This window comes from Drosophila simulans, chromosome 3R (assembly GCF_016746395.2).
Source record: "Drosophila simulans strain w501 chromosome 3R, Prin_Dsim_3.1, whole genome shotgun sequence".
In the NCBI taxonomy this organism is placed as follows: Eukaryota; Metazoa; Arthropoda; class Insecta; order Diptera; family Drosophilidae; genus Drosophila; species Drosophila simulans.
Window position 1 is genome coordinate 17,234,887 of NC_052523.2, and position 20,327 is coordinate 17,255,213.

At 42.1% G+C, this 20,327-nt stretch overlaps 5 protein-coding genes across 5 annotated transcripts; 3 read left to right on the forward strand and 2 right to left on the reverse strand.

Moving 5' to 3' along the window:
• Positions 1 to 790: 790 nt before the first annotated feature.
• Positions 791 to 5,070, forward strand: LOC27207382 (protein MLP1 homolog). Its single transcript, XM_016183076.3, has 2 exons — positions 791 to 1,573; positions 2,222 to 5,070. Exon 2 carries the CDS (start codon positions 2,761 to 2,763, stop codon positions 3,631 to 3,633), a length of 873 nt encoding a protein of 290 aa, XP_016035565.1. The 5' UTR covers positions 791 to 1,573; positions 2,222 to 2,760; the 3' UTR covers positions 3,634 to 5,070.
• Positions 5,071 to 11,365: 6,295 nt separating this feature from the next.
• Positions 11,366 to 12,823, forward strand: LOC6728868. The gene is made up of 2 exons (XM_002104165.4): positions 11,366 to 11,805; positions 11,867 to 12,823. Exons 1-2 carry the CDS (start codon positions 11,668 to 11,670, stop codon positions 12,434 to 12,436), a joined length of 708 nt encoding a protein of 235 aa, XP_002104201.2. The 5' UTR covers positions 11,366 to 11,667; the 3' UTR covers positions 12,437 to 12,823.
• A 1,272-nt stretch (positions 12,824 to 14,095) lies between these two features.
• Positions 14,096 to 15,218, reverse strand: LOC6728869. The gene is made up of 2 exons (XM_002104166.4): positions 14,886 to 15,218; positions 14,096 to 14,831 (listed from the first exon to the last, which is right to left on the reverse strand). Exons 1-2 carry the CDS (start codon positions 15,097 to 15,099, stop codon positions 14,281 to 14,283), a joined length of 765 nt encoding a protein of 254 aa, XP_002104202.1. The 5' UTR covers positions 15,100 to 15,218; the 3' UTR covers positions 14,096 to 14,280.
• A 9-nt stretch (positions 15,219 to 15,227) lies between these two features.
• On the reverse strand, positions 15,228 to 20,048 carry LOC6728872 (T-complex protein 1 subunit eta). Its single transcript, XM_016174997.3, has 5 exons — positions 19,891 to 20,048; positions 19,451 to 19,711; positions 18,560 to 19,379; positions 18,163 to 18,486; positions 15,228 to 15,672 (listed from the first exon to the last, which is right to left on the reverse strand). Exons 1-5 carry the CDS (start codon positions 19,891 to 19,893, stop codon positions 15,446 to 15,448), a joined length of 1,635 nt encoding a protein of 544 aa, XP_016035566.1. The 5' UTR covers positions 19,894 to 20,048; the 3' UTR covers positions 15,228 to 15,445.
• Positions 15,904 to 18,023, forward strand: LOC6728871. The gene is made up of 2 exons (XM_016177184.3): positions 15,904 to 16,372; positions 16,438 to 18,023. The coding sequence occupies exons 1-2, from the start codon at positions 16,066 to 16,068 to the stop codon at positions 17,967 to 17,969; spliced, it is 1,839 nt and encodes a 612-aa protein (XP_016035567.1). The 5' UTR covers positions 15,904 to 16,065; the 3' UTR covers positions 17,970 to 18,023.
• Positions 20,049 to 20,327: the final 279 nt, after the last annotated feature.

The window sequence follows — 20,327 nt, forward strand, 5'->3', positions numbered from 1 at the left end:
TTGCGTTACCCAGCTACTTCGGCATATTTCAAAAGATATATGCAACTGATAATCTAATGTCACATTAATCCGAGATAAAAAGATTGTGTAACAGTTATGTATGTGCCTAAAACAATAAAATAGCAAGGGCGTTGAATTCAATTTGAGCTTCAACCATTAAAATTAAGATAGTATACCCAATAAGGAGAAGATGACAATCTTTAATTGCTTCAATTTCGTGTTTAATGACTTAATTTTTAATTGCAAACGTGATGTTTTCATTTTACGTGCTCTTAATCTTTTAAATTTACATGTAAAGTTTTATTTACTATTTATATATTGATATACCAAAAACAACCGCTTATGCGCCAAACTAAAATAAATTGAATATTTGTTGACAGAAGATAGCTATAATCCGGATTTAGGCCTAAATCCATTCCAAAATGCCAGCTGTCGTATTTTATTCAATTTCAAATTTTGCCGCGCACTTGGTTTTCTTAAAACAGCAGATGTGACAACTCAACTCTCTCTCTAGGTAGCAATCAAAAGCAGGTAGATTTCATTTGTTGTACCAATATTGAACATTTGTTTCACGGCCAAGTCCGCGAATACACAATATTGACAATTTTGAGTAAAAACAATTAAAATTAATCTTTAATATACTAACAGCAGTCACCGCTTGTCTGAACAGGCCTTACTCTTCCCGGTTTGAGTATCCACTGATTCACCCGTGACTCGAACCCAGAGTTGCATAAACATATTTCGATGTACATAAAGAGGGAAATTTATTTTTTTGCCCTGGCAATGCCGCAGCGGGCATATAAAAGTCCACGCAGTCTTGCGATTGTGTGAGTCATGGTGGAAAATTCGAGGCAAGCGTACCGATGCGCAAAGAACAAGCATAAGCGAAGAAGATAAAGATATCGATTAAAATTTCTGCTACAAAAATAAATATATATGTAACGCATATTGTAAATGTCCTAAGTTAAGTGATATAAATCAAATATTTGTGTAAAGTTTAATATTTTAATACGCGTCGAAGTACAACGAGTGAGGCTACAAAAAAGCACACACTAAAGTGGAGTACTTGGCGAGCGCAAATAACGGAAATCAAATTCGAAATAAACGCTGCGCAATAGACGGTGGTGTACATAAGAGTTTAACAAAATCCGAATCAGAATCAGTTGAAAGTGTGATTTTTTTGAGCCTTTGTCTGTAAGTGAAGAGAAAGCTTTAAGCGGAATTACATCTATATATATATATATAAATATATAAATACGAAGCCAGCCCGTCGCCATTTTGAAAGTGATTTTACAATACACACACACACATATATACACAGCTGCGAACACATCCACACATAACCCCAAATAAAATCCGAAGAAAAGAGCAAAAAAAAAAACGCAAAGCAAACCAATTTCCGCAACATTTTAAAGTGAAACATCCAAATCAAGGCAACTTTTAAACCAAACTCAACCCATTTTGTATATAACGCTTGTCGAAATATCGAAATCTGTATAACGAAGTGGCTGAGAAAACTGCGACACACACACGCTCGCACGCTCGTTGGTGTGAGAAGGTCTACGGCAAAAAAGTAAGTCGCAATTGTGTTAGTTATTGCTGCGCGTGTATGTATGCGCGTGTGTGTGTTTATTCATTAATTCAGGTATTCTCGCAAAATAAATGTACATATGTATGGTTATATATACATGTGGGGTCGTCCCTCTGACGTACCAAGTTTGCTTGAATAGCCAAACAAACACCTTTTGTTGACGTAAATAGCACACACAGTATACACACACTCACACGCTGAGACGATAATGCAGCCGTTACGTAGTTAGCACTACGTTACAGGTTGTTGCTACCTGGAAATGTAATCTTTCCATGTCTTATTTCCCCTTTTCGGATTCCCGTTTCTTATTATAAACACACACGCGGCCATCGAAATATAAGTGCTTTGTTTTACCTTTGAAACGTTACATTTCGTACGCAGGTAAAAAGGGAATTCTGATGTCTATGTACATAATTACCTTTCTTACTCAACCTAAATTTAAATATAGGCCTTTTAACGTCAGAATGTATTTAAATAAACTGCAGTTTTCGTTGTTAACTTAACATAATTTTGTTGAGCATTGTATTTAATGCGGTTGATGAAATACTCCAACTGTCTCCCTTTAAACATAAGCCAATATGTATCGCTTCGATTTTTCAATGGTTTCTTTCGCTCTTCTCCAAAAAACAGGATCAGCACGGCTTGGAATGCGAAAGCAGCAGTTGAATCAGCGAAGAACAGAAAGAGTTTGCGAAATTATAGCTAAGGATAGCTTAACCGGAGTAAAAGAGATAAATCAACAGACTGATAAACAATACATAACGTTACAAGTAAAACTAAATAAAGTAAAGTAAACAGCAGCTGTACATAAAACATAAAGGAGAAGTGGAAAGCAGCTACGTGCTCAGCCGCCCGTCGCCCTTTTCGTTTCCATTTTGGAGGTCATCTCAACTTCGGCGACTATCAGCTACCAAAGAAAATAGAGCGGCGCAGCTACATCAACATCTCAATAGCAATAGCAGCAGAAGCAGAATCAGAAACAGAAGGCGTTTGGTTTCGATTTATAAAGAATTGATTTAAGTGCGTGTGATATTTAACGTTAAGCATTAATTTAGCGAATTAACCAAAAACAAAAAGGCAAAACAGCAGAAATTTTAATAAGAGAAAGAGAAGAGGAGAGCGGAGAGAGAGAGATATCGATCCAGAGATCGGAAAGCGACGAAATTACTATGACATACTCGCACAATAGCGTTAGGAACAACATCAGAATGACAACCGCATCGGCCACCAAGTCCATACGATTAAAAAAGGGAGCAGCATCAGCGACCTCCGCATCCAACTCATCCACCCCCTCGCCCACATCCGCACCCGTCTCCCCCACATCCGTATCCGCATCCGCACCAGCAACGCCCTTGGTAACTGCACATTCCAACAGTATTGCCAGCAGTACAAATAACGCCCAATTCCTGAGCTCCTCGCCCACGAGTCTCGGTCTTGGCCTGGGTCTATCCGCCCTTGCCACGCCCCCCAACCAGAGGCAGCGGCAACTGCAGTCCCAATCCCAGTCGACCGGATCCAAGAACAAGTATCAGCAGTCGCAGCAGCAGCGCCAGTCGCCGCAGCAGCAGCAGGGATCCTCTGTAGGCGGTGGAGGCTTCTTCTTTGCCAACAACAACCGAAAGAACGGAGGAGGACGTTCGCCCCAGGGAGCTATGCAGGTGCGGCAGTCACCAGCCACCATTTTGGGTGGAGGCTTCTCGCCGGGAATCGTCGGAGGATCGGCTCGCAAGCAGAGGAAGAGCCCTTCGTTAGGCGGAAAGATATCGCCCCAGCACCAGATGCAGATGCAGCAGCAGCACCCACTCATACCCACCGCACTGACGCATTTCGCGGGCAGCAAGTGCTTTGATGCACCAGCTCCAACGGCGCTGCCCAAGCCACCGCAGCACTGGACGTTGTCCAGGTCGGAGGGTAAGCTTCCCATGATGATGCCGTCGATGCCCAAGTTCCAGGTGCCGATGCAGACAGGCCGCTCGAAGCGGAATCTCCTCGATGACTTCGACACGCACAACCTGAAGTTGCTGCTTAATGTGCAGTCGTAACCACACTGGTGCTGGAGGATCAGTGTCAGGAGCAGGGAAGCAGGAACAGGATCTGGATCTAGAGCTGGATCTGAAGATGGATCTGGAGGACCGACATGAATGGCAAGAACACCCGGTGGACCCCGAACCCGTCAATGAGTTGCAAAAAAATCGAAATGAACATAAAATCAACAAAAAAAATTAACAAAAACACAAAACAAAAAATGGAAAATGAAAAAACTTTTACAAAAAAAGCGAAAACATTTCAACTGGAAATTTGAACTTTTTTAAACAAAAACAAAAAAAAAAACAAGAGTAATGTTTGTGATCTCAAGTGTGTATCATAAAACAATTAAACCAATTTGAGAAGCTATAAAGTGAGAAGAGAAATACTGTTTCAAGGAAAGAAAACTGAAAGTAAACAAAATACAAGTAAAACACACAAACAACTGTCCTCACACAACCGACCGACAAGAAAGAACATCAACAACGAACGACAATGAGAACAAATCAACACAGCGAAAAAGATGCAAAATTCCCCGCTACATAGAACATCCCCCCAAACTCCAAAACTCCACTGTCAACTTCAATGCGCAATCTTTATAGAGACAGCCAGCCAATCGACAAACTGCAACCAGTACAACACCCAATGGATGCCCGGCTGAAATACAAGGAAAACCAAATGGAATGAGGACTTAAGCGAAGGAAAAGCCGATCAGAGGAAGGAGAACTTTATATGTCTAACAACGGATACTTCACAACTGAACATTGTTTTAAACGTGATACGCAAATAGACTTGAAAATTAATTAATAAGTAAAATTATAAATATAATAATATTTATGAGTAATTCAAAAATGGACGCTAGAAGCGCAACATAACGTACAGTTTATGTTTATCCCCCGAAAAGCGGACAAAATGTGCAACGTACCTTAAATGTTGATAAAGAAAAAATGCAGAGAGCAGCAAAAGCTAACAGAGTTTATTCAAGAGACACGATAATACCTATTAACTAATAATAATAATAATAATGCAACTACTATAAATCGTATACCCACCAAATCACAAAGACTAATTCAAACAAAAACTCAACGACAACAACTCAACGCAGCCGCCGCAGCAGAGCAGCAGCAGAGCCGCAGCGCAAAATGCACTCAACTTGCCTATGAAAAGCAAATCAACACCTGTAACTCTCCTCTACCTTAAGAAATATTGATCCACAATTGTATTGTAATTTTGACCAACCTAGATACTTCCATTACTTTTAGTTTTACGTCGCGCGATAGGGAAGCAATTGCCCAAAAATACTGAGCTACAAATGCGAACTGCGAACATGTTTAATTATTCTTAATGTATAATTGCGAAATGGCTTTAAAAAATTCTAATTTAAACATTCTTGAATTGTACATAAAAGGGAACAACGCTAAAATGTTCAAATAAAATTTTCTAAAAACGAGAAATCGATAAACAATAAGAATAAGATCATAAGATCAGCACTTGTAAATGTGGTAGCACGCAATTGGCGCAAGCAAGATTTTATTTATACCAAAATATGTTTGATCTTGCGCCGAGCGGAAACAACAATTGTGAAAACAACTAAAAACTTTATAAGTTGCAATCCCCAAAGCGAAGGCTTTACGAGAGAGGAAAAGATATAGTAATCGCGAGATGAGGATGAAATGAAACTACTTTATGTAAACTATTCGTTGATGCTCAATACTGAAACACTTGAACCCAGTACCTTATTTTCATTATTAGCATTACTTATTAATTGTTAATATTAATATGTATGTAAATTATTTAAGCCACCCCAAGCAAGCATCCCATACTTCCCGATATATCCCCAGCGAATCCAAAGTTATTTGTATTTTGCGTAGAAAGAGGCAGCGTGAGTTTTGTTATGTGTTTTTGCCAAGTGAATTGGCACCGAAGTGATAAGCCAAAAACAAAAGGAACCCCAAAACGTAATTGATAGTGGAAAACCCCAGAAATAAGATCGCACTTGAGTTTTGTTTATGCATATTGTTTAACTTCCCGAACCAGCTAAATTATGAAACACGAGAATGAGAGATGAAGAGATATGAAACTATAACAAAACACTCGATGATAGTTTTAAAAATGTTGAAAAGCCAAAAAAGTCAAGTACTGTTTAGGTTTACTGAGCAAGTTGTCATATATTGGTAGCTTTAAAGCTTGTATCTTCAAGTTACACTACAAGTACACCCCATCCACCACATACCCACTACTTAGAGTATTGAACCGAGCAGTGGGGGTCACTCGAGCAGTGCTCGGGAAAGCCCCAGCTCACCCCCATTTACCCCCCGCCCCCCATACGAAGTACACACACACACCCCACAGAAAAACTCTAAACTTGTCGCGCAGAATTTTGCATTTTTTTTTAAGTGTAAGCAAAACGTTTGTTACTTACTGGACGTCAGTTTAAGCGGAGAACAGCTTAGATTTCATTGAAGCAGGATAGAGATACAGATACAGATACAAAGCCTATTTGTAAAATTCAAAAGAAGAGAAAACCACTCCTCTCAAAACAGACAAAAACAGCCCAGATTCGCCGGCTCTGCCGTGGACTGTGGGCACAAACGTTCCGGCCCGCTGACTTTTTCAACACCAATCAGTACAAATTAATTTCCATTTCAAAGTTGGGAGCCCGAAACAAGATCGCGGCGGAGCTCTCCATGCTGCGAGTCCAAGGCGTTTGTGTCCCCAACCAAGGCGACTGCGAGTCGAAGGCCTCTGAAATTATAATTCAAATTCAATTTTTTAATTTAAACTTAAAGCGTAACGACGACGATTCGACCAAGTTCGAATATTATTTTTAACCTCTTTTATTTAAGCCGAAACATGATTCGTCGTTCTAAAAACAATGAAAAGAAAGCAACCATGCACTATGTATTTTTTTAATTTCTCCATTGATCTAATTTACAATTTAATTTGCAATTTTTTGTGATACTTTGCTATATTTTTAAACCTGGTATGTATACAAATTAAAAACAAATACAACTGAAGAGAAAACGATTAATTAAATACCCTCACAATTACCTTAAATGGACCATAAGATGAATGCGAATATGAAGAGCAAACTCGCCATTCAATATTGTAATTATAGAAACGATTGTGAATAAAAATCTGAGAAGAATTGTAAAGCAATATTGAAAATGTGTTAAATCCAAGTCAACTTTTAAAATTTGAGAAAAAAGAAAGAAAACCCCACAAACCAAACAACAACAACAACAAAACAATAGAAAAAAAAACAAATAAACAATTGTACATGGCTTTCGTAAAGAAATTTATTAAAGCTTTGTATGATTAACCAAAAAAAATCCTGAAATTTGTGTTTTTATTTGCGTTATCACGTACAGTTTTTCGTTGGCAATTTTAATTCCAGAGCTAATCGGCAAAATCCTCATAACCATAATATACCCCCCGTACAGAACCATAACCCCCCTCCACATTCCAGAAGATTCGAACAACATGTGCTCCGAAAAATTCCACTACGCGAGGTTCTCACATGTTTTTGTTTTCAGCACAATATCTAAGCGGACAGAAAAGAACCAGAATAAAATTGAAAAATAAAAAGCGCTTTGCTAGGAGATCGAGACAAAGGAAAATGCGCATATAGTATATATGCATATAAATATACATACATACATACATATATATATAAATGCAGCTGCATTTGTGCTGCGATTTCACAAACACTCAGATATTGCGACATACATACATGCATGCAAAGTAAAATAAAACGATAAGCAACTTTACAGAGCCGAAGGGCATATGTAATAGAACCATTTCCAACTCCGTTTTAGATGTGAAAAACTATCCTGATTGTTCCTATGTTAGTTCTGAGTAGATGCCTACTATTTGTGCAACCGCAATCGGATCGGCGAATCCATAAACAACTATGCGATAAGTGCGAATTGTCATTGTGAGTTGAGGAAATTTATATACATACGCAACATGTAAGCATTTTATAGATTCTTACACAGCAGTCAGCATGATAACGATAAATGTTTAAAGGTTTTACCACATCACCACTACACAAAATAGATACATAAATGTATAAGAAGTTTATATACATCAATTGATATGAGACGATCGATAAGATCTTAGCCAGAGGAGAGCTCAGCTAGCAGCAAAGTCAAGTCAAGTTAAAACTCAAGCAAACCAAACAATTGCCTAACGGTCAAACAATCAATGTGTAAATCCCCTCCCAAAAAGCACCCCAGCCAGTCGATGAATCCCCACATCCCCACATCCCATTCCCACCCAACCCAGCCACCTTCCCCAAATCCCCTAAAAAGTGAACAGAGAGATACAAATATTTTCAATGGAAACCCCCAACGTCGAGATCCAGATGACGTCCAACTTCTCCGGCTCGAAAATCCGCATGTCATATAGTAAATAATTGGATTTTTTTAGCCCAGCTCTTATTTTTACTAGCTTGAAGTTTTCAGTTCTTGGATCAGAAATAAGCTTATAATCCATTAGATACGCTCTTTTTTTTTAACTTTTTCAAACTGAAAACAGCTTACAAATCCGATTAGAAAAAATTGAGTCAAGGCAACTTCTCGAGTTTCGAGGGAAGGGAATTTCCATTTGGTTAGATATTTAGAAACCCATTAACATATGATTATGATTTCCTATGAGTTCTTTGTTTAAACAGTTGCTTAAAAATAGAGCTTGGCTGATTGCAAAATTGCACAAAGTTGAAGTGAATATGGATGGATGGCTTATTGGATATTTCGAGTTAGGAGGGAAAATGGCCCGACTGCGATGGAACCCCCGAAAAGTGGCGATCCCAGAAGGAGGACAGTGGAGAGAGAGCTGTTGGATCAGTTTAGTTCAGAGGTAAGTGGGCAAAACACGAATGTGACTCACTGGCGGTACAAACTAGTATTATCTAGGTGGATTTCTCTAGAGGTTGCTCGAAGACAAAAAAACGGACGCCGAGTGAGTGGCGAACGTGCTTCGAATCACCTCATCTCGCACCTACCGCTCCACGCAGAGAAACAAATATGCTGCAACTTTACACGTTTTAAATGCAGTTTTCTAAAAAAAAAATAATATGTGTGAAATTTGTATACCCATTTAGATCAATTTTAACGTGCTTTGATAAGTCTCGAAAACGATTTGAGTTTCGGATGAAATGAATCATCACCCTAATTGTTGTTACTCTGCATTTGATGTTTGTGTTTTTTACCCCGCCGCTTTGGGATTTCTTTATAAACGATGTCGCAAAAGAAAACTGGATTCACAGACAACACACTATGTTGGCAATGGGCTTCGGTTTTGAATTCGGTGTCGTTGTTTACCGCTTCGCTACCTCTGATGTATATATGTATGTACATATGTACATACATATGTACTTACCATTATGCTTGTACTTTATATGTACTATATCCGATCGAGTCGAATGAATACAAGACAATAACTGTACGGGTTGTCCATATTTGAGCATCAAAAGCGTTTTCCCCTCGTCGAATTCGTTTAATGCTGAGCCCCGCAAGTCTTTAATTTTTTGTTATGCTCTCAACGGTTTTCAGGCCACCCCCGAGAAATATACATACACGTACATACATATGTATGTATGTATGCATGACTGAGGACAATGTTTACGTAGTGACGAAAAGCACCCTGAGTAAATATGTAGGCCTGTTTTAAAACTCAATACTGAAATAAAAATATAAAATATTTAGATGTAACTTTAATATTTATGGGTATCAGGTAGTCGAGGTGCTCGTGCATTGTTGATTTTAAGCTTCACAAGAGGTGTATCTGTGTGTGCTACCCATATTTGTTGCCCTGGATGTCTGTATGTCTGCACACAAACTTAAGGCAAATCAAAAGCGTAAACAATTTTGTTTTTATTTTGCTTTCGGTTGCTACTCTTTTATTTTTATGGCGCTTTGCTTAAGCTAATTGCAAACTATAAATGGCGGCGGCGATAGTGGATTTCAGCGAGGTTGGTCGGTAAGGGGGCAGATACTTCGCCCCCTTCCCTCACGACCGTTCGAATTCGCGATTGCAAACATAAAAACAAAAGACCAGAGCTAAAGAAAAAACATATAAATGTATAAATCATGGGGAAACGTGACTTAATGGAAACGTTCATACCCCTTGATTGGCATTTTGACATCATTTTGATGTACATTGCTTATAACTAATAAATTTCTGAATTTAAAATAAGTTGTTATGCTTATTAGCAAAACGTTCTAAATAGAAACGAATACGCTTTCGCCCAATATACCCTAACTGCGGGGTATCCAAAACGAGATGTGGCAAAACAAAAAGCTGCGTGCACTGGTCTCGAACTGGCCCCGTAGATGTATCTGTATCTACGCAATTGGTATCTGTAAGATACACACACATCCGAATGCTCACGTTGTGCCGCCACACGCGCTGTGTGCCGAGCGGGATGGAGATACTGGTGGAGCGAGATGGGCGGCGTTCGTATTTACAAGTTTTGTGCGTTGGTCTCTGACGACCCCTTGGCCACCCACCTCCTACGTCCCCCTGGTCACAGTCCCCATTCCCCACTCCGCTGTATTTTTGTACAACCATACATATGTATGTATGCACGTATGCGTGCAAAGTACGCAAATGGCGAAGAAAAATATAAAAAAAAATTAAATATAAAAATAAGTTAAACACACAAGAGAAAAATATTCATTTCAAGTGAATGCTGGTAGTGTATTTTAATGTATTTATGGGCTATAAAGATTAAATCTTTTCGGTTTTCATTTATTGCTGTTATTTCCATGATGTTTCGCTGAAACACTATGTTTTTTTTCTTATCGAAACTTTTAAAGAAAATTAACAGCTGAAAAACTCCACTTGAACTTTTGGTTGTTTCGTGTTCATAAAAATATCAACAGTTTTTTTAGGTGTATAAATTGTGAATATATTATGGGCAATCATGTGAGTGTGTGTCAACGGTTATTTTATTTTTTTTTTTTTCCTTTCGGTTTTTGTTATTTTCAGGCAGTGGAATAATTTCATTCTGCTGCGCAATTTCTACTATTGATTCCCATTCGTATTCCCACATTTTATGCTTTTCTTTGGCCTGCCCCTATCGCCATGGCTTCGCTTCCATGAACTGCCCTGCTTTGATACCATTTTCTAAATTAAGGCATACTTTCGCACAAACAAACATCCGACTGTCTACATACATACATATGTACATACATATATGTGGGGTACTTGCGAACCCTGATAGCATTCGCACCTTATCGCTATAGTGGCTCTGTGTACATTATAATTATTATTGCACGCGTAAACATCATATATAGTGATAAGAGCGCTTGTTGTTACCTCAGACGGATGATAAGCGTAGTGTAGTCGAGCAGATGTTAACCCTCAGAGAGTCGGAAATTCGGTTGAGTTCGTAACGGAAATGACTTTGTGAAATGGGTTCCCAAAAAAGGTGGATGATTCACGGACTCCAAATAACCATGCGGGCTATTAACCAGTCCATCGAATCTTTTATGTCAAATGTATTACGATTATATGTAGCACATAGCACACATTTTTTGTTTAAATTTGTATTTCAAGTGGGAACTTTATAGGGATGGATATATCCATATCAGCCAATTGATAATAACTGCATTCAGATCACCCTCAATCTGCATACTCATTGTTTTATTACAGTACAACTACCACTAATTAATATTAATAGGCACATACGGCATTCGTTTAGTCAGTTTCAGATTATTCTGATTTCTGTATACCCTCGGCAGGTTCAAAGAACTTACTAGTTTCCATAGAGGTCATATTGGATACGAAGCTCTCAGCAAATTGAAATACTTGCTATTCCAAGCACCTTGAAATGGTCTTAGGTTGGCAATCGCTCACCTCACTGTACTGACTTTTCATCTCGGCGAACACGTGACTTGCGCTTTGTCTGGCAATGGAAAATTCCCCCCACCGCGGGCTCCCCAGTCTATGTGTTTCCAAAGCTAGAAAACTCATCGAATGTGAATGAATCTGTTATCGGTCAAGTGGGAACGATGTGTGATAACCCCGTGGCTTGATAAGCAGCGATGTCGAGCCTGGATTGCATGAAGTGGTCTGATCGTGAGATTTCAGCTTGGAATCAGTCAAACATTTCCCAGTTCGCCGTCAAGATGTGGTCCTCTACGACTATTTTGGTTTTCCTAGCAATACTAACTTTGGTCCAGGCATGTTTTCGATTGTGCAAGCATGCGGGCTGTTTCCTAACCAAATTTCTAATCCTTACAGGGTAGCATGCGGTTCCACTTCACCCTGGATTTCCATGTACCGCAGCCGCCGAATGCATCCGACACCATCGACAAGACCATTATTGTGGAGAACAATCGGATATCTATGGTGGACAACGAGGGAGCGACTACTAAGGCTCCGATGACCCAGTGGACGGATCAGGATCAGTATAACCAGGACGCGTTGCTGAAGGTGACCGATACGCGCAGATCGGTGCAACAGCTGAATACGGAGCTATCACCCTTGGTTGGCAGGAGCACCGATTTGGCCAGAAGGATTAAGCAGAGTATGCGATACGTCAACGAGGTGGATGCTAATCTCGATGATTTGACCAACTTTGGGCAGCTGGTGGAGCTGCTGAAGAAGTTCGTTATCCTAGTGGATAACCTAAGGGATCCAAACAATCTCGGAGGGATTCGAAGCCTGGAGTACGTGCTCCTCAAGTTGGCTCTAGAGAAGTACGACCTTCTCAGCAAGCGACAGGAGATCGGTGAATACTTGGAAAGGGCGGAGAGTGCCTGGCGAAGATACCAAAACACGCAGGTGGTTGTTCTGGATAACTCCACCTGAGTCGGGCTCAGATGCCTATGACCACCACATTAGCAACTTAGTTTTAGGATAAACCAGGACAAAGACCAGCATCATAGGTCGACACAATCGCTGCACCATGATCTACTAGAGCGGCTTGGCTCTTGAAAGGAATAAAAGCCAACGAAGGGACTTCCTGTCTATTATTCGATTTCACTGCGATGCCCAGAATTGCTACAGGTATGCGAGGGGAGTACCACCGATTCCAGGGGTAGTAAACCCTAAATTCCCTTCGGTGGCCGGTTTCGTTAAGGCTGGAAAGTACGTTACACACGCTGGGAATGCCTTTGTACACTGCGAAAAATTATAGTTATAAGTCCTAAAAGCGTAAGCAATCATGATAAATAAGTATTTTACCCTAAACAAAAATTCTGCTTGTTTTTTATTTGGCTTGTTTCAAGAAAAAAGTTTATTTCTTAGCTTAAGTATTAATTTATTGATATTGATATTAAATTTAATTTGAATAATGAACAACAGCAATAGAATACTTGAAAAAGAAAATACGAAAAAGTTCTCAGTGCATTTCCATTCAGCAAATGCAGGTAGTCGGAATCGAGGATCTAAGGGAGCATTTAATAGGGTAGAACAGCTGCCAGAGCCGTGGCTAATGGATGAAGTGGAGGGTAGGGTCCCGATCGCAGACAGAAATTTCCGAAACCCGAAACAACCACTAACAAAAACCATATGCAGTTAAGTGGGAAATGGAATGGGGCGATCCCGAGGAGAACGGCATCATCAGGACGTTACGAGTACCATTTGTCGGGTGGAGTGCGGGGGCGGGTATTCGGGGTAACGATATCGTCGTACCCCCCATAGACGGTACTCAGGGAATTCCCAGCAGTGTGGAACGCTTGAAAGGCGACACCGCATCCAAATCTCTGAGTTACCCCTATGGCTTCCTTAACGGTTTTCAGCGATTTCTTTTTTAGGGGTGTCGTCTGGAGTGTCTACTTATAAATACGCTCGTACAATCCATAAATTTGCCTTTGTGTTGAGCAAAAACCATGAAGAAATCGGTATACATAATGAAAACTCGATTGGCATAAGAGGTACAAGCTGTATGAATACAGGTTTAAGCTCTTTTTTTATCAACATCAGCCGAAACTGGTCGAACGGCTTTGGAACATGGGCCATCCGATGGCTTATGTATCGTTTTGACAGTTTATGTTTGTACTAAAATTTCGCTGCAGGCGATAAATATGTATTGAAACAGCATCCGGCCCAAGAAAGTAGTGGCTGGGGGGATGAAAAACAGAACATGGGATTTATGTAAAAATATCAATTACACATGGGGACAATGTGCTTGCATACATAGTACATACATATATCATACAAACCCATGTTGTAAATCTATTACTCAGAAATTGATATTGAAAACCACGTACAGAAATATATTTCCATCGTAAGATCATTTATTGTTTAAAACAAAATAAAATGCTTATTTTGTATACGTTATTTAATTGTTTTTATTTTTTATGTCTAATTCTAGTTCTCTACAACTATTGTATTCTTATAAAAATTACAAAAATAAGCGTATAATATATACATTGCACAAAACGCAGAAAGAGAAAACTATTTGACGCGTTATTAAAAACTAAAAAAATAATTGAATCATTGGTTGCATTAAAGCTCAACCCTTGGTTTGTGAATATTATTGTTTGTATATTTAATTACAAATTACAGTTCAGTGTTTAAATTTCGCGCCCTAAACATTAGACGATGTACGATAACGATTAACTGTGTTCTTATTGCCTATGTTAACTTGCTGTTAAAAGAATTTTGCCCTTATTGTAAATGCATTTGTAAATGATTTGACTGGTGAATATTCAATTCGGCTTGAAGTTGCGTAGAATTTTCAGGACCTCGATCTGAAAGTCGAGCTTGCGATCGGCGCACATCTGCTGCATGTGAGGCTTAATGGTGTCGAAGAAGGCCTGATCAGGATCGGCGGACAAGTAGGCGGTGTTTGCACTGCAGGGTAGATCTGGTGGTAACTGTGGAATATATGCGATTTCCGGAGTGGCAGTGTCCCCCTTGGCGCAGCCCAGATCTTCCAAAACCGTATTTATGTTGTCCGGAATGGCTGGGTTGCGGATGGCAGGCTCAATATTCGATTCCTGGTCGGAGTTTCTCTTTCGTGGAGTTTTTGCAGATCTCTGTGCGGCAGTGCTCACTCGCTTCCGTTTGCCCTGAGGCTTGGGTTGCTCTTTCAAGGATTCTACATCGTCCTCCGACTCTGCTTTCACGTTCAGCAGGAAACTCAGTTCCTTTTCGTAGATGTAGGAAGCTCTGGCCACCTCCTCGCCACTTTGACGTAGCCGGTTGACCCGTAGGTAGCTGTCCCTCGTGTTTTTCCAACGTTTAAGCAGGGTTTTAACTGGAATTGGAAGTTATGTATGATATAGACTCAAATAGGTAGGGCACCACCTACCTATTTCCTGCCTCTCCGGCTCGCTGGAGTCGTCAAAATTCGCGCAAAGCTCGTGGCCAATTTGCTGCCAGGCCTCATCTCTGAGTTCGCGGTTATGGAAGTTTGGGTGGCTTCGTTCCCATATAATAGAACGTTTGTGTACCGCGTCAATGAACTCGTACATTGAATAGCGCAAATTGTTTCCCGCCGATCGAAGAACTTTATGATTGCCCATTATTTATTGTTTATTTTCGATTGGGATTGGATTAACAATATGTTGCTTGCGTTTAACAGCACCACTGCAGCTGCTTAACAGCACTCCCCGCAGAGTTGCCACTTCGCCCCGCATTCAAACTAAAAACGTTCTGTATGTTATGAAAATACAATTTTCAATTTTGTGTTTTATTATTAAACATATACAGATAGGTCAGTGGATTATTTTTGCTGTTGTTCTTGCTTCGAAGCGTGCGAAATGCGAAGGTATGACCGAGTAATACGTGTACGTGTTAAATTAGGAGAGAAATGCAAGTGAGTTATGATGATTAAGGTGTAGTGTTCTCTGGATTTCTGAATGATTCTATTTACATGGGCCTGCCCATTCCGCGGCCCATTCCCATGCCACCGCCGGCCATCGGGGGTTCTCCGGCCTTGGGACTCTTTATTGTCTCATCGACGGAAAGGATCATGCAGGCTGCCTCGGCGGCCGCCGTCAGTGCATTGATCTTGATGATAGACGGCTCCCAGACGCACTGCTCATAGTTGTCCGAAATGTCTTCCTTGTTGATGTCGACGCCGAACCACTGGCCTCCTGCAAAAATGGCAAAAAAATGGCTTAGCTTCAAAACACTGTTACTTAGAATATAAAATCTATACTATACTATTACGTTGCATGATCACGCATAGTTTTATTTAATAAAATTAATTCAGAGTAATGTATCAATTTTTAATTAGAGTTCAAAATTAGTCTACCGATTTGAATTCGCTAACGATTTTAGCAGATAACATTCCGCCCAGGTGGCAGCGCCGCATACAGCCCGCGCAATAAACGAATTGAGAAGGTGCGAAAGAGCACAACATACAGCACATGTGACTAGAGTGAGAGAGGACGACTGACAGTGAGGTCGAAGAAAAACACGCGTTGTTGCGGCTAAAATTTCCGCTGTATTTACATTATTTGGAAGAAAAAACGCAGCCAAACAAAATGTCTAGCTCCGGGAGAAAGCGCAAGCAGCAACTGAAGCCGCGCCAGGACGATCACCGATCGCCGGTGAAGCGGCGCAGTGTGGACATCAAGTCGGAACCCTTGGACGGCTATCCGGCGCTCGCAGACTACGATTTAAGTACGGCCGATATCAAGCCGGATCTCACTGAACTCCAATTGCAGCTGGTGGCGGAGCAGCAGGCGCCCACCAACACCGTTCGCTTGGAATTGGAAGAGCAAGAAAGTGATTCCGACGAGGATGGCTACTCGGAGCTTGATTACCAAGCGGCAGATGTCTTCTGTCAGGGTAAGAAGGGTGCTCCTCCCGTCATTTCAAGCCCCCACTTATATAAATATCCTTTTCAAACCCAGACGATATGGATGACTACGATCCAGATTGGAGCAGCCAGCAGGCGGGCTCCAGACTACTCTTCAAATTTCCCATGCAGCAAACTGGGCTGAAATTCGGACAACGCTTCCAGGGACCACAGCACTACTTCAACCAACTGCTGGGAAATCGCTCCAAGTTCTTCAGTTCCCTAGCCCAAAGCTGCAACCTAAAGGGAGGAGAGCTCAAGTCCAAGCCCACAACTGCAGAAGAAATGGAAATCTTTATGGCGCTTTCCCTGCTTATGTGTGACCTGAAGTTGGAGCACCTTTCGGATTACTGGAGCACTAACATGTTTTACGGTCTCGTCGGATTCTCTGGAAAGATGCCCCTGGAACGGTATCAGCAGCTGCTGCACAGCCTTAACGTTGATGCACCGCAGCTACAAACAGGCAGAGCCAAACTGAAGAACTGTCTACTGCTAGACTTCATCAACGAGCGTATGGAAGAGATATACATTTGTGGCCAGCAAATGGTACTCAATGAACCTATCACTCTGTGGAAGGGTGCATTAAGGTACCAGGATGATCTTCCAAACAAATTCCGTACCAACGCACTACTGCTGCATATGCTAACTGAGCAGAGCGGTCTGGTGGTGAAGATTCTACCGGAGATTGTGCGGAAGGAAGACGCACCGGCATGGGTACGCAATTCCCGGCAGTTGGTGGAGCACCGAAACAAGATTGCCCTGAAACTAATGGAGGGTTACCAAGGAGGTCGCACTGTGTACGCCTCAAAGTTCTATGGAAGCTACGGCCTGGCTCAGGAGTTGGCCAAGAAAAGCACCTATTGCACTGGTCTGCTGGATAGGAATAGATATGGCAACAGTAAGGCACTGGTGCACCAGCGTTTGGATTCCAACAGCATCTCCACCAGCTATGCCACTTCTCTGATGATGGCCAAATGGCGACGACGGGCAAAGAGCTTGTACTTCTTCAGCTCTGACTGCTTGGCCATTTATTCCAAGGAGATGGCCATGCAAAAGACAAATGCAAAACCTAAGTTGATCCAGGAGCTCGAGTTTCAACTACGACCTGGAAACGATGGTCGCCACCACCTGATCCACTACCAAGCTGCCTGCAAGGAGCTGCCGGCAAACATGAAGCTGACCATTTTCCTACTCAACATCCTCGTGTACAATGCCTATTTGCTATACTTCGCCAATGGCCAGAATGCGCGAGTCGGACATCTTAAAAGTTACTCGGAGTTCCGGGTGATCATCATAAAGTCGCTTCTAAGAGAAGAAGTGACGAACGAACCGGTAATTAGTCCCCAGAAGCCAGAGACATATGAACGGTCAAAGAATAAACCGGTGCCCGAGCCCAGGTTGAAGACGGTTCTACACGAACCCATGCTTATCCAGCAGAACGGAAAGCCCGCCAAGAAAAACTGCCGCTATTGCCACAAAGGCGGAATGCTGCAGTTCAGCAGGTACATGTGCAACACCTGTCCCGATAAGCCGGGTCTATGCCAGGAACCCTGCTTTCTGCTCTGGCATGAGCAGCTCAAAAAGTAATCAGACAGACAATTGGACGAAATGAATAAAAATAGATTATAACTTGTTACAGAGGAACAAATGTTTTTTTGTTTAAAGTTTCATACACAAGTTCTTAAAAATAAAAACCTATTTTCCCCCCTTTCAAATATAAATTTCAAACTCACTCATTGTTAAGGTGGCTTTGTATGGACAAATAATATTGGACACTCACCCTGGGCGTGCTTCTGGCGCAACTTGTTGAGAATGTTGGTGGCATCGAAACCGGCGTTGTCGCACAGCTGGCGAGGAATGATCTCCAGGCCCTTGGCGATGGCAGCGATCAGCAGCTGCTCCTTGCCGGCAATGGTGCGCGAATAGTCGCGCAGCAGCTTGGACAACTCCATCTCAATGGCACCACCACCGGCCACCACGGAATCATGCTTGATGGTGCGGCGCACGATCATGATAGCGTCGTGGAGGGATCGCTCAGTCTCCTCCAGAAACTGTTCGGCACCGCCACGCAGGATAAGGGTGCTCGTCTTGGCATTGGGACAGCCTATTTAAAATGAAAAATATTAAGTGGTTGTTAAAATGAGTCTTTTTATTAAGTATGCGAATAAGATTCTTACCTTGGAAGAGGTTGAAACGTTCGCCGCCCACCTGACGCTCCTCGAAGTGTTCGCACAGACCGAGAACATTGGGCTTAATGTCATTGGCCGTCGTCATGACGGCTCCACCGCAAGCCTTCATGGTGCGCTTAAGATCTTCTTCGGGAACGCGGCCGGCGCAGAATATGTCGCGGTCGGCGAAATACTGTGTGGCCACATCACCGATGGGCAGCTTGGAGAGGACAACATTGGCGCCAGACTCGTGGATCTTGGCCAGCTTGTTGTAGAGGATTTGCCACTCGGCGTCGACCACCTTCTGGTACTCCTTGACGTTGTCTACGCGGATCTCGGCGTTGTCGCGCTCAGCCTTTAGCTCCAATTCGATGTTGAGCAGGGCAATTTTGCAGTTGTCATAGGATTTGGGGGCCATTTCGAAGCCGGCATAGGAAAAGGTCTTTTTGAAAGCCACGCCCGACACCAGCTGTGACTCCTCCAGCGAGCCACCGGTCACCTTCTTAATGCCAATCATGTTGAGGGGCAGCAGCTCATCCAGTGAGAGAACAGCATCGACTACAATGCGGGAGAAGAAGTCCTTCTGCTGGTGAATCAACTTAGAGGACATGGCAGTGGCTGCGCACTTCTCAAGGAGAGCACGCTGCTGGTCCTTGGACTGTTCGACAATCTGGACGGCCATTTCGTTGATCTTCTCCATGCAGAGCTGCAGGGCCTTGCGGATGGCCTTAATGATGACTCGTGGGTGCACTCCCTCCTCCACGAAGGGTTTCACCTGCTTAAGGAACTCGCCGGCCAGCAGAACCACGGACGTGGTGCCATCACCCACCTAAAGGAGAAGTCGAATCAAAGCTTTAGCTGTGTCACGTGCTTGGCTTCTCAGGGGTACCAATCACTTACCTCGGCGTCTTGTGACTTGGCAATGTCCACCAGGGTCTTGGCCGCCGGGTGGATGATCTCCAGCAGCTTCATGATGGTGGCTCCATCGTTGGAGATCGTTGCCTTGCCGCGGGCATCCACAATCAGCTTGTCCATGCCACGGGGACCCAGAGTGGTCCGCACCGCGTCCACGATCGACTGGCAGGCATTGATGTTGGACACCAGTTGCGGCTTGCCCTGCGACGAGTCAGTGCCTTCTTTGAGGAGCACGATTTGCGGTTGCTGCGGATCATACGGATATAGCGGAAAATATATAGTAAAAGTCTCCAATTAGTCAGCAGATGTCGTCGGCTTGCGAGAAGCTTCTTTGCAGGTTATGTTTACAATCGCATGCCGCTCGCGAAGGAGTCCATGATTGGGATTCCCCTGGTTATCCTCGGATTATTTGCGGTCGGTCTTACCATATTTATGTGATGGGGTTGGCCTTTAGCACGTATTACAGTTTAAAACAATAAAGTTCCTAGCAGACAGGCGGCAACTTGCTTTTCGTTCACGTTTTCCGCGATGAGTAATGGGCCAATCGATTAATCGGTGTTATTTTGGCTCTTATCGATGTTTGCAGCCAGTGTGAACGTTTGGGGATTTAGGCGCACTTTTCAATGAAGTATGAAATCCTAGCTCAACTGGAAAGATATTTTGTTACTCATTTTATATAAAACTATTTATTTATTTCTATCTTGCGAAATTGTACAATAACAATGCTAGTTCCCAAAATTTTTTCAATGGACTAAAAATATTTTTAATTAAACATTTTAAACTAATATGAAATGCAACTGTTGGTACTTATCGAAAAAGTCATCGATGGCTCCATGACGTCACTGTTGACCGGTGAGCGGTT

Coding starts and splice junctions, on each gene's coding strand:
- LOC27207382 (XM_016183076.3), top strand. CDS start 2,761: ATGACATACTCGCACAATAGCGTTAGGAACAACATCAGAATGACAACC.
- LOC6728869 (XM_002104166.4), bottom strand. CDS start 15,099: ATGGGCAATCATAAAGTTCTTCGATCGGCGGGAAACAATTTGCGCTAT. Junction 14,832..14,885: donor GCCGGAGAGGCAGGAAATAG/GTAGGTGGTGCC, acceptor TTCCAATTCCAG/TTAAAACCCTGCTTAAACGT.
- LOC6728868 (XM_002104165.4), top strand. CDS start 11,668: ATGTCGAGCCTGGATTGCATGAAGTGGTCTGATCGTGAGATTTCAGCT. Junction 11,806..11,866: donor CAATACTAACTTTGGTCCAG/GCATGTTTTCGA, acceptor TAATCCTTACAG/GGTAGCATGCGGTTCCACTT.
- LOC6728872 (XM_016174997.3), bottom strand. Junction 19,380..19,450: donor CCAAGTCACAAGACGCCGAG/GTAAGTGATTGG, acceptor CTTCTCCTTTAG/GTGGGTGATGGCACCACGTC. Junction 15,673..18,162: donor GCGCCAGAAGCACGCCCAGG/GTGAGTGTCCAA, acceptor CCATTTTTGCAG/GAGGCCAGTGGTTCGGCGTC.
- LOC6728871 (XM_016177184.3), top strand. CDS start 16,066: ATGTCTAGCTCCGGGAGAAAGCGCAAGCAGCAACTGAAGCCGCGCCAG. Junction 16,373..16,437: donor GGCAGATGTCTTCTGTCAGG/GTAAGAAGGGTG, acceptor TTTCAAACCCAG/ACGATATGGATGACTACGAT.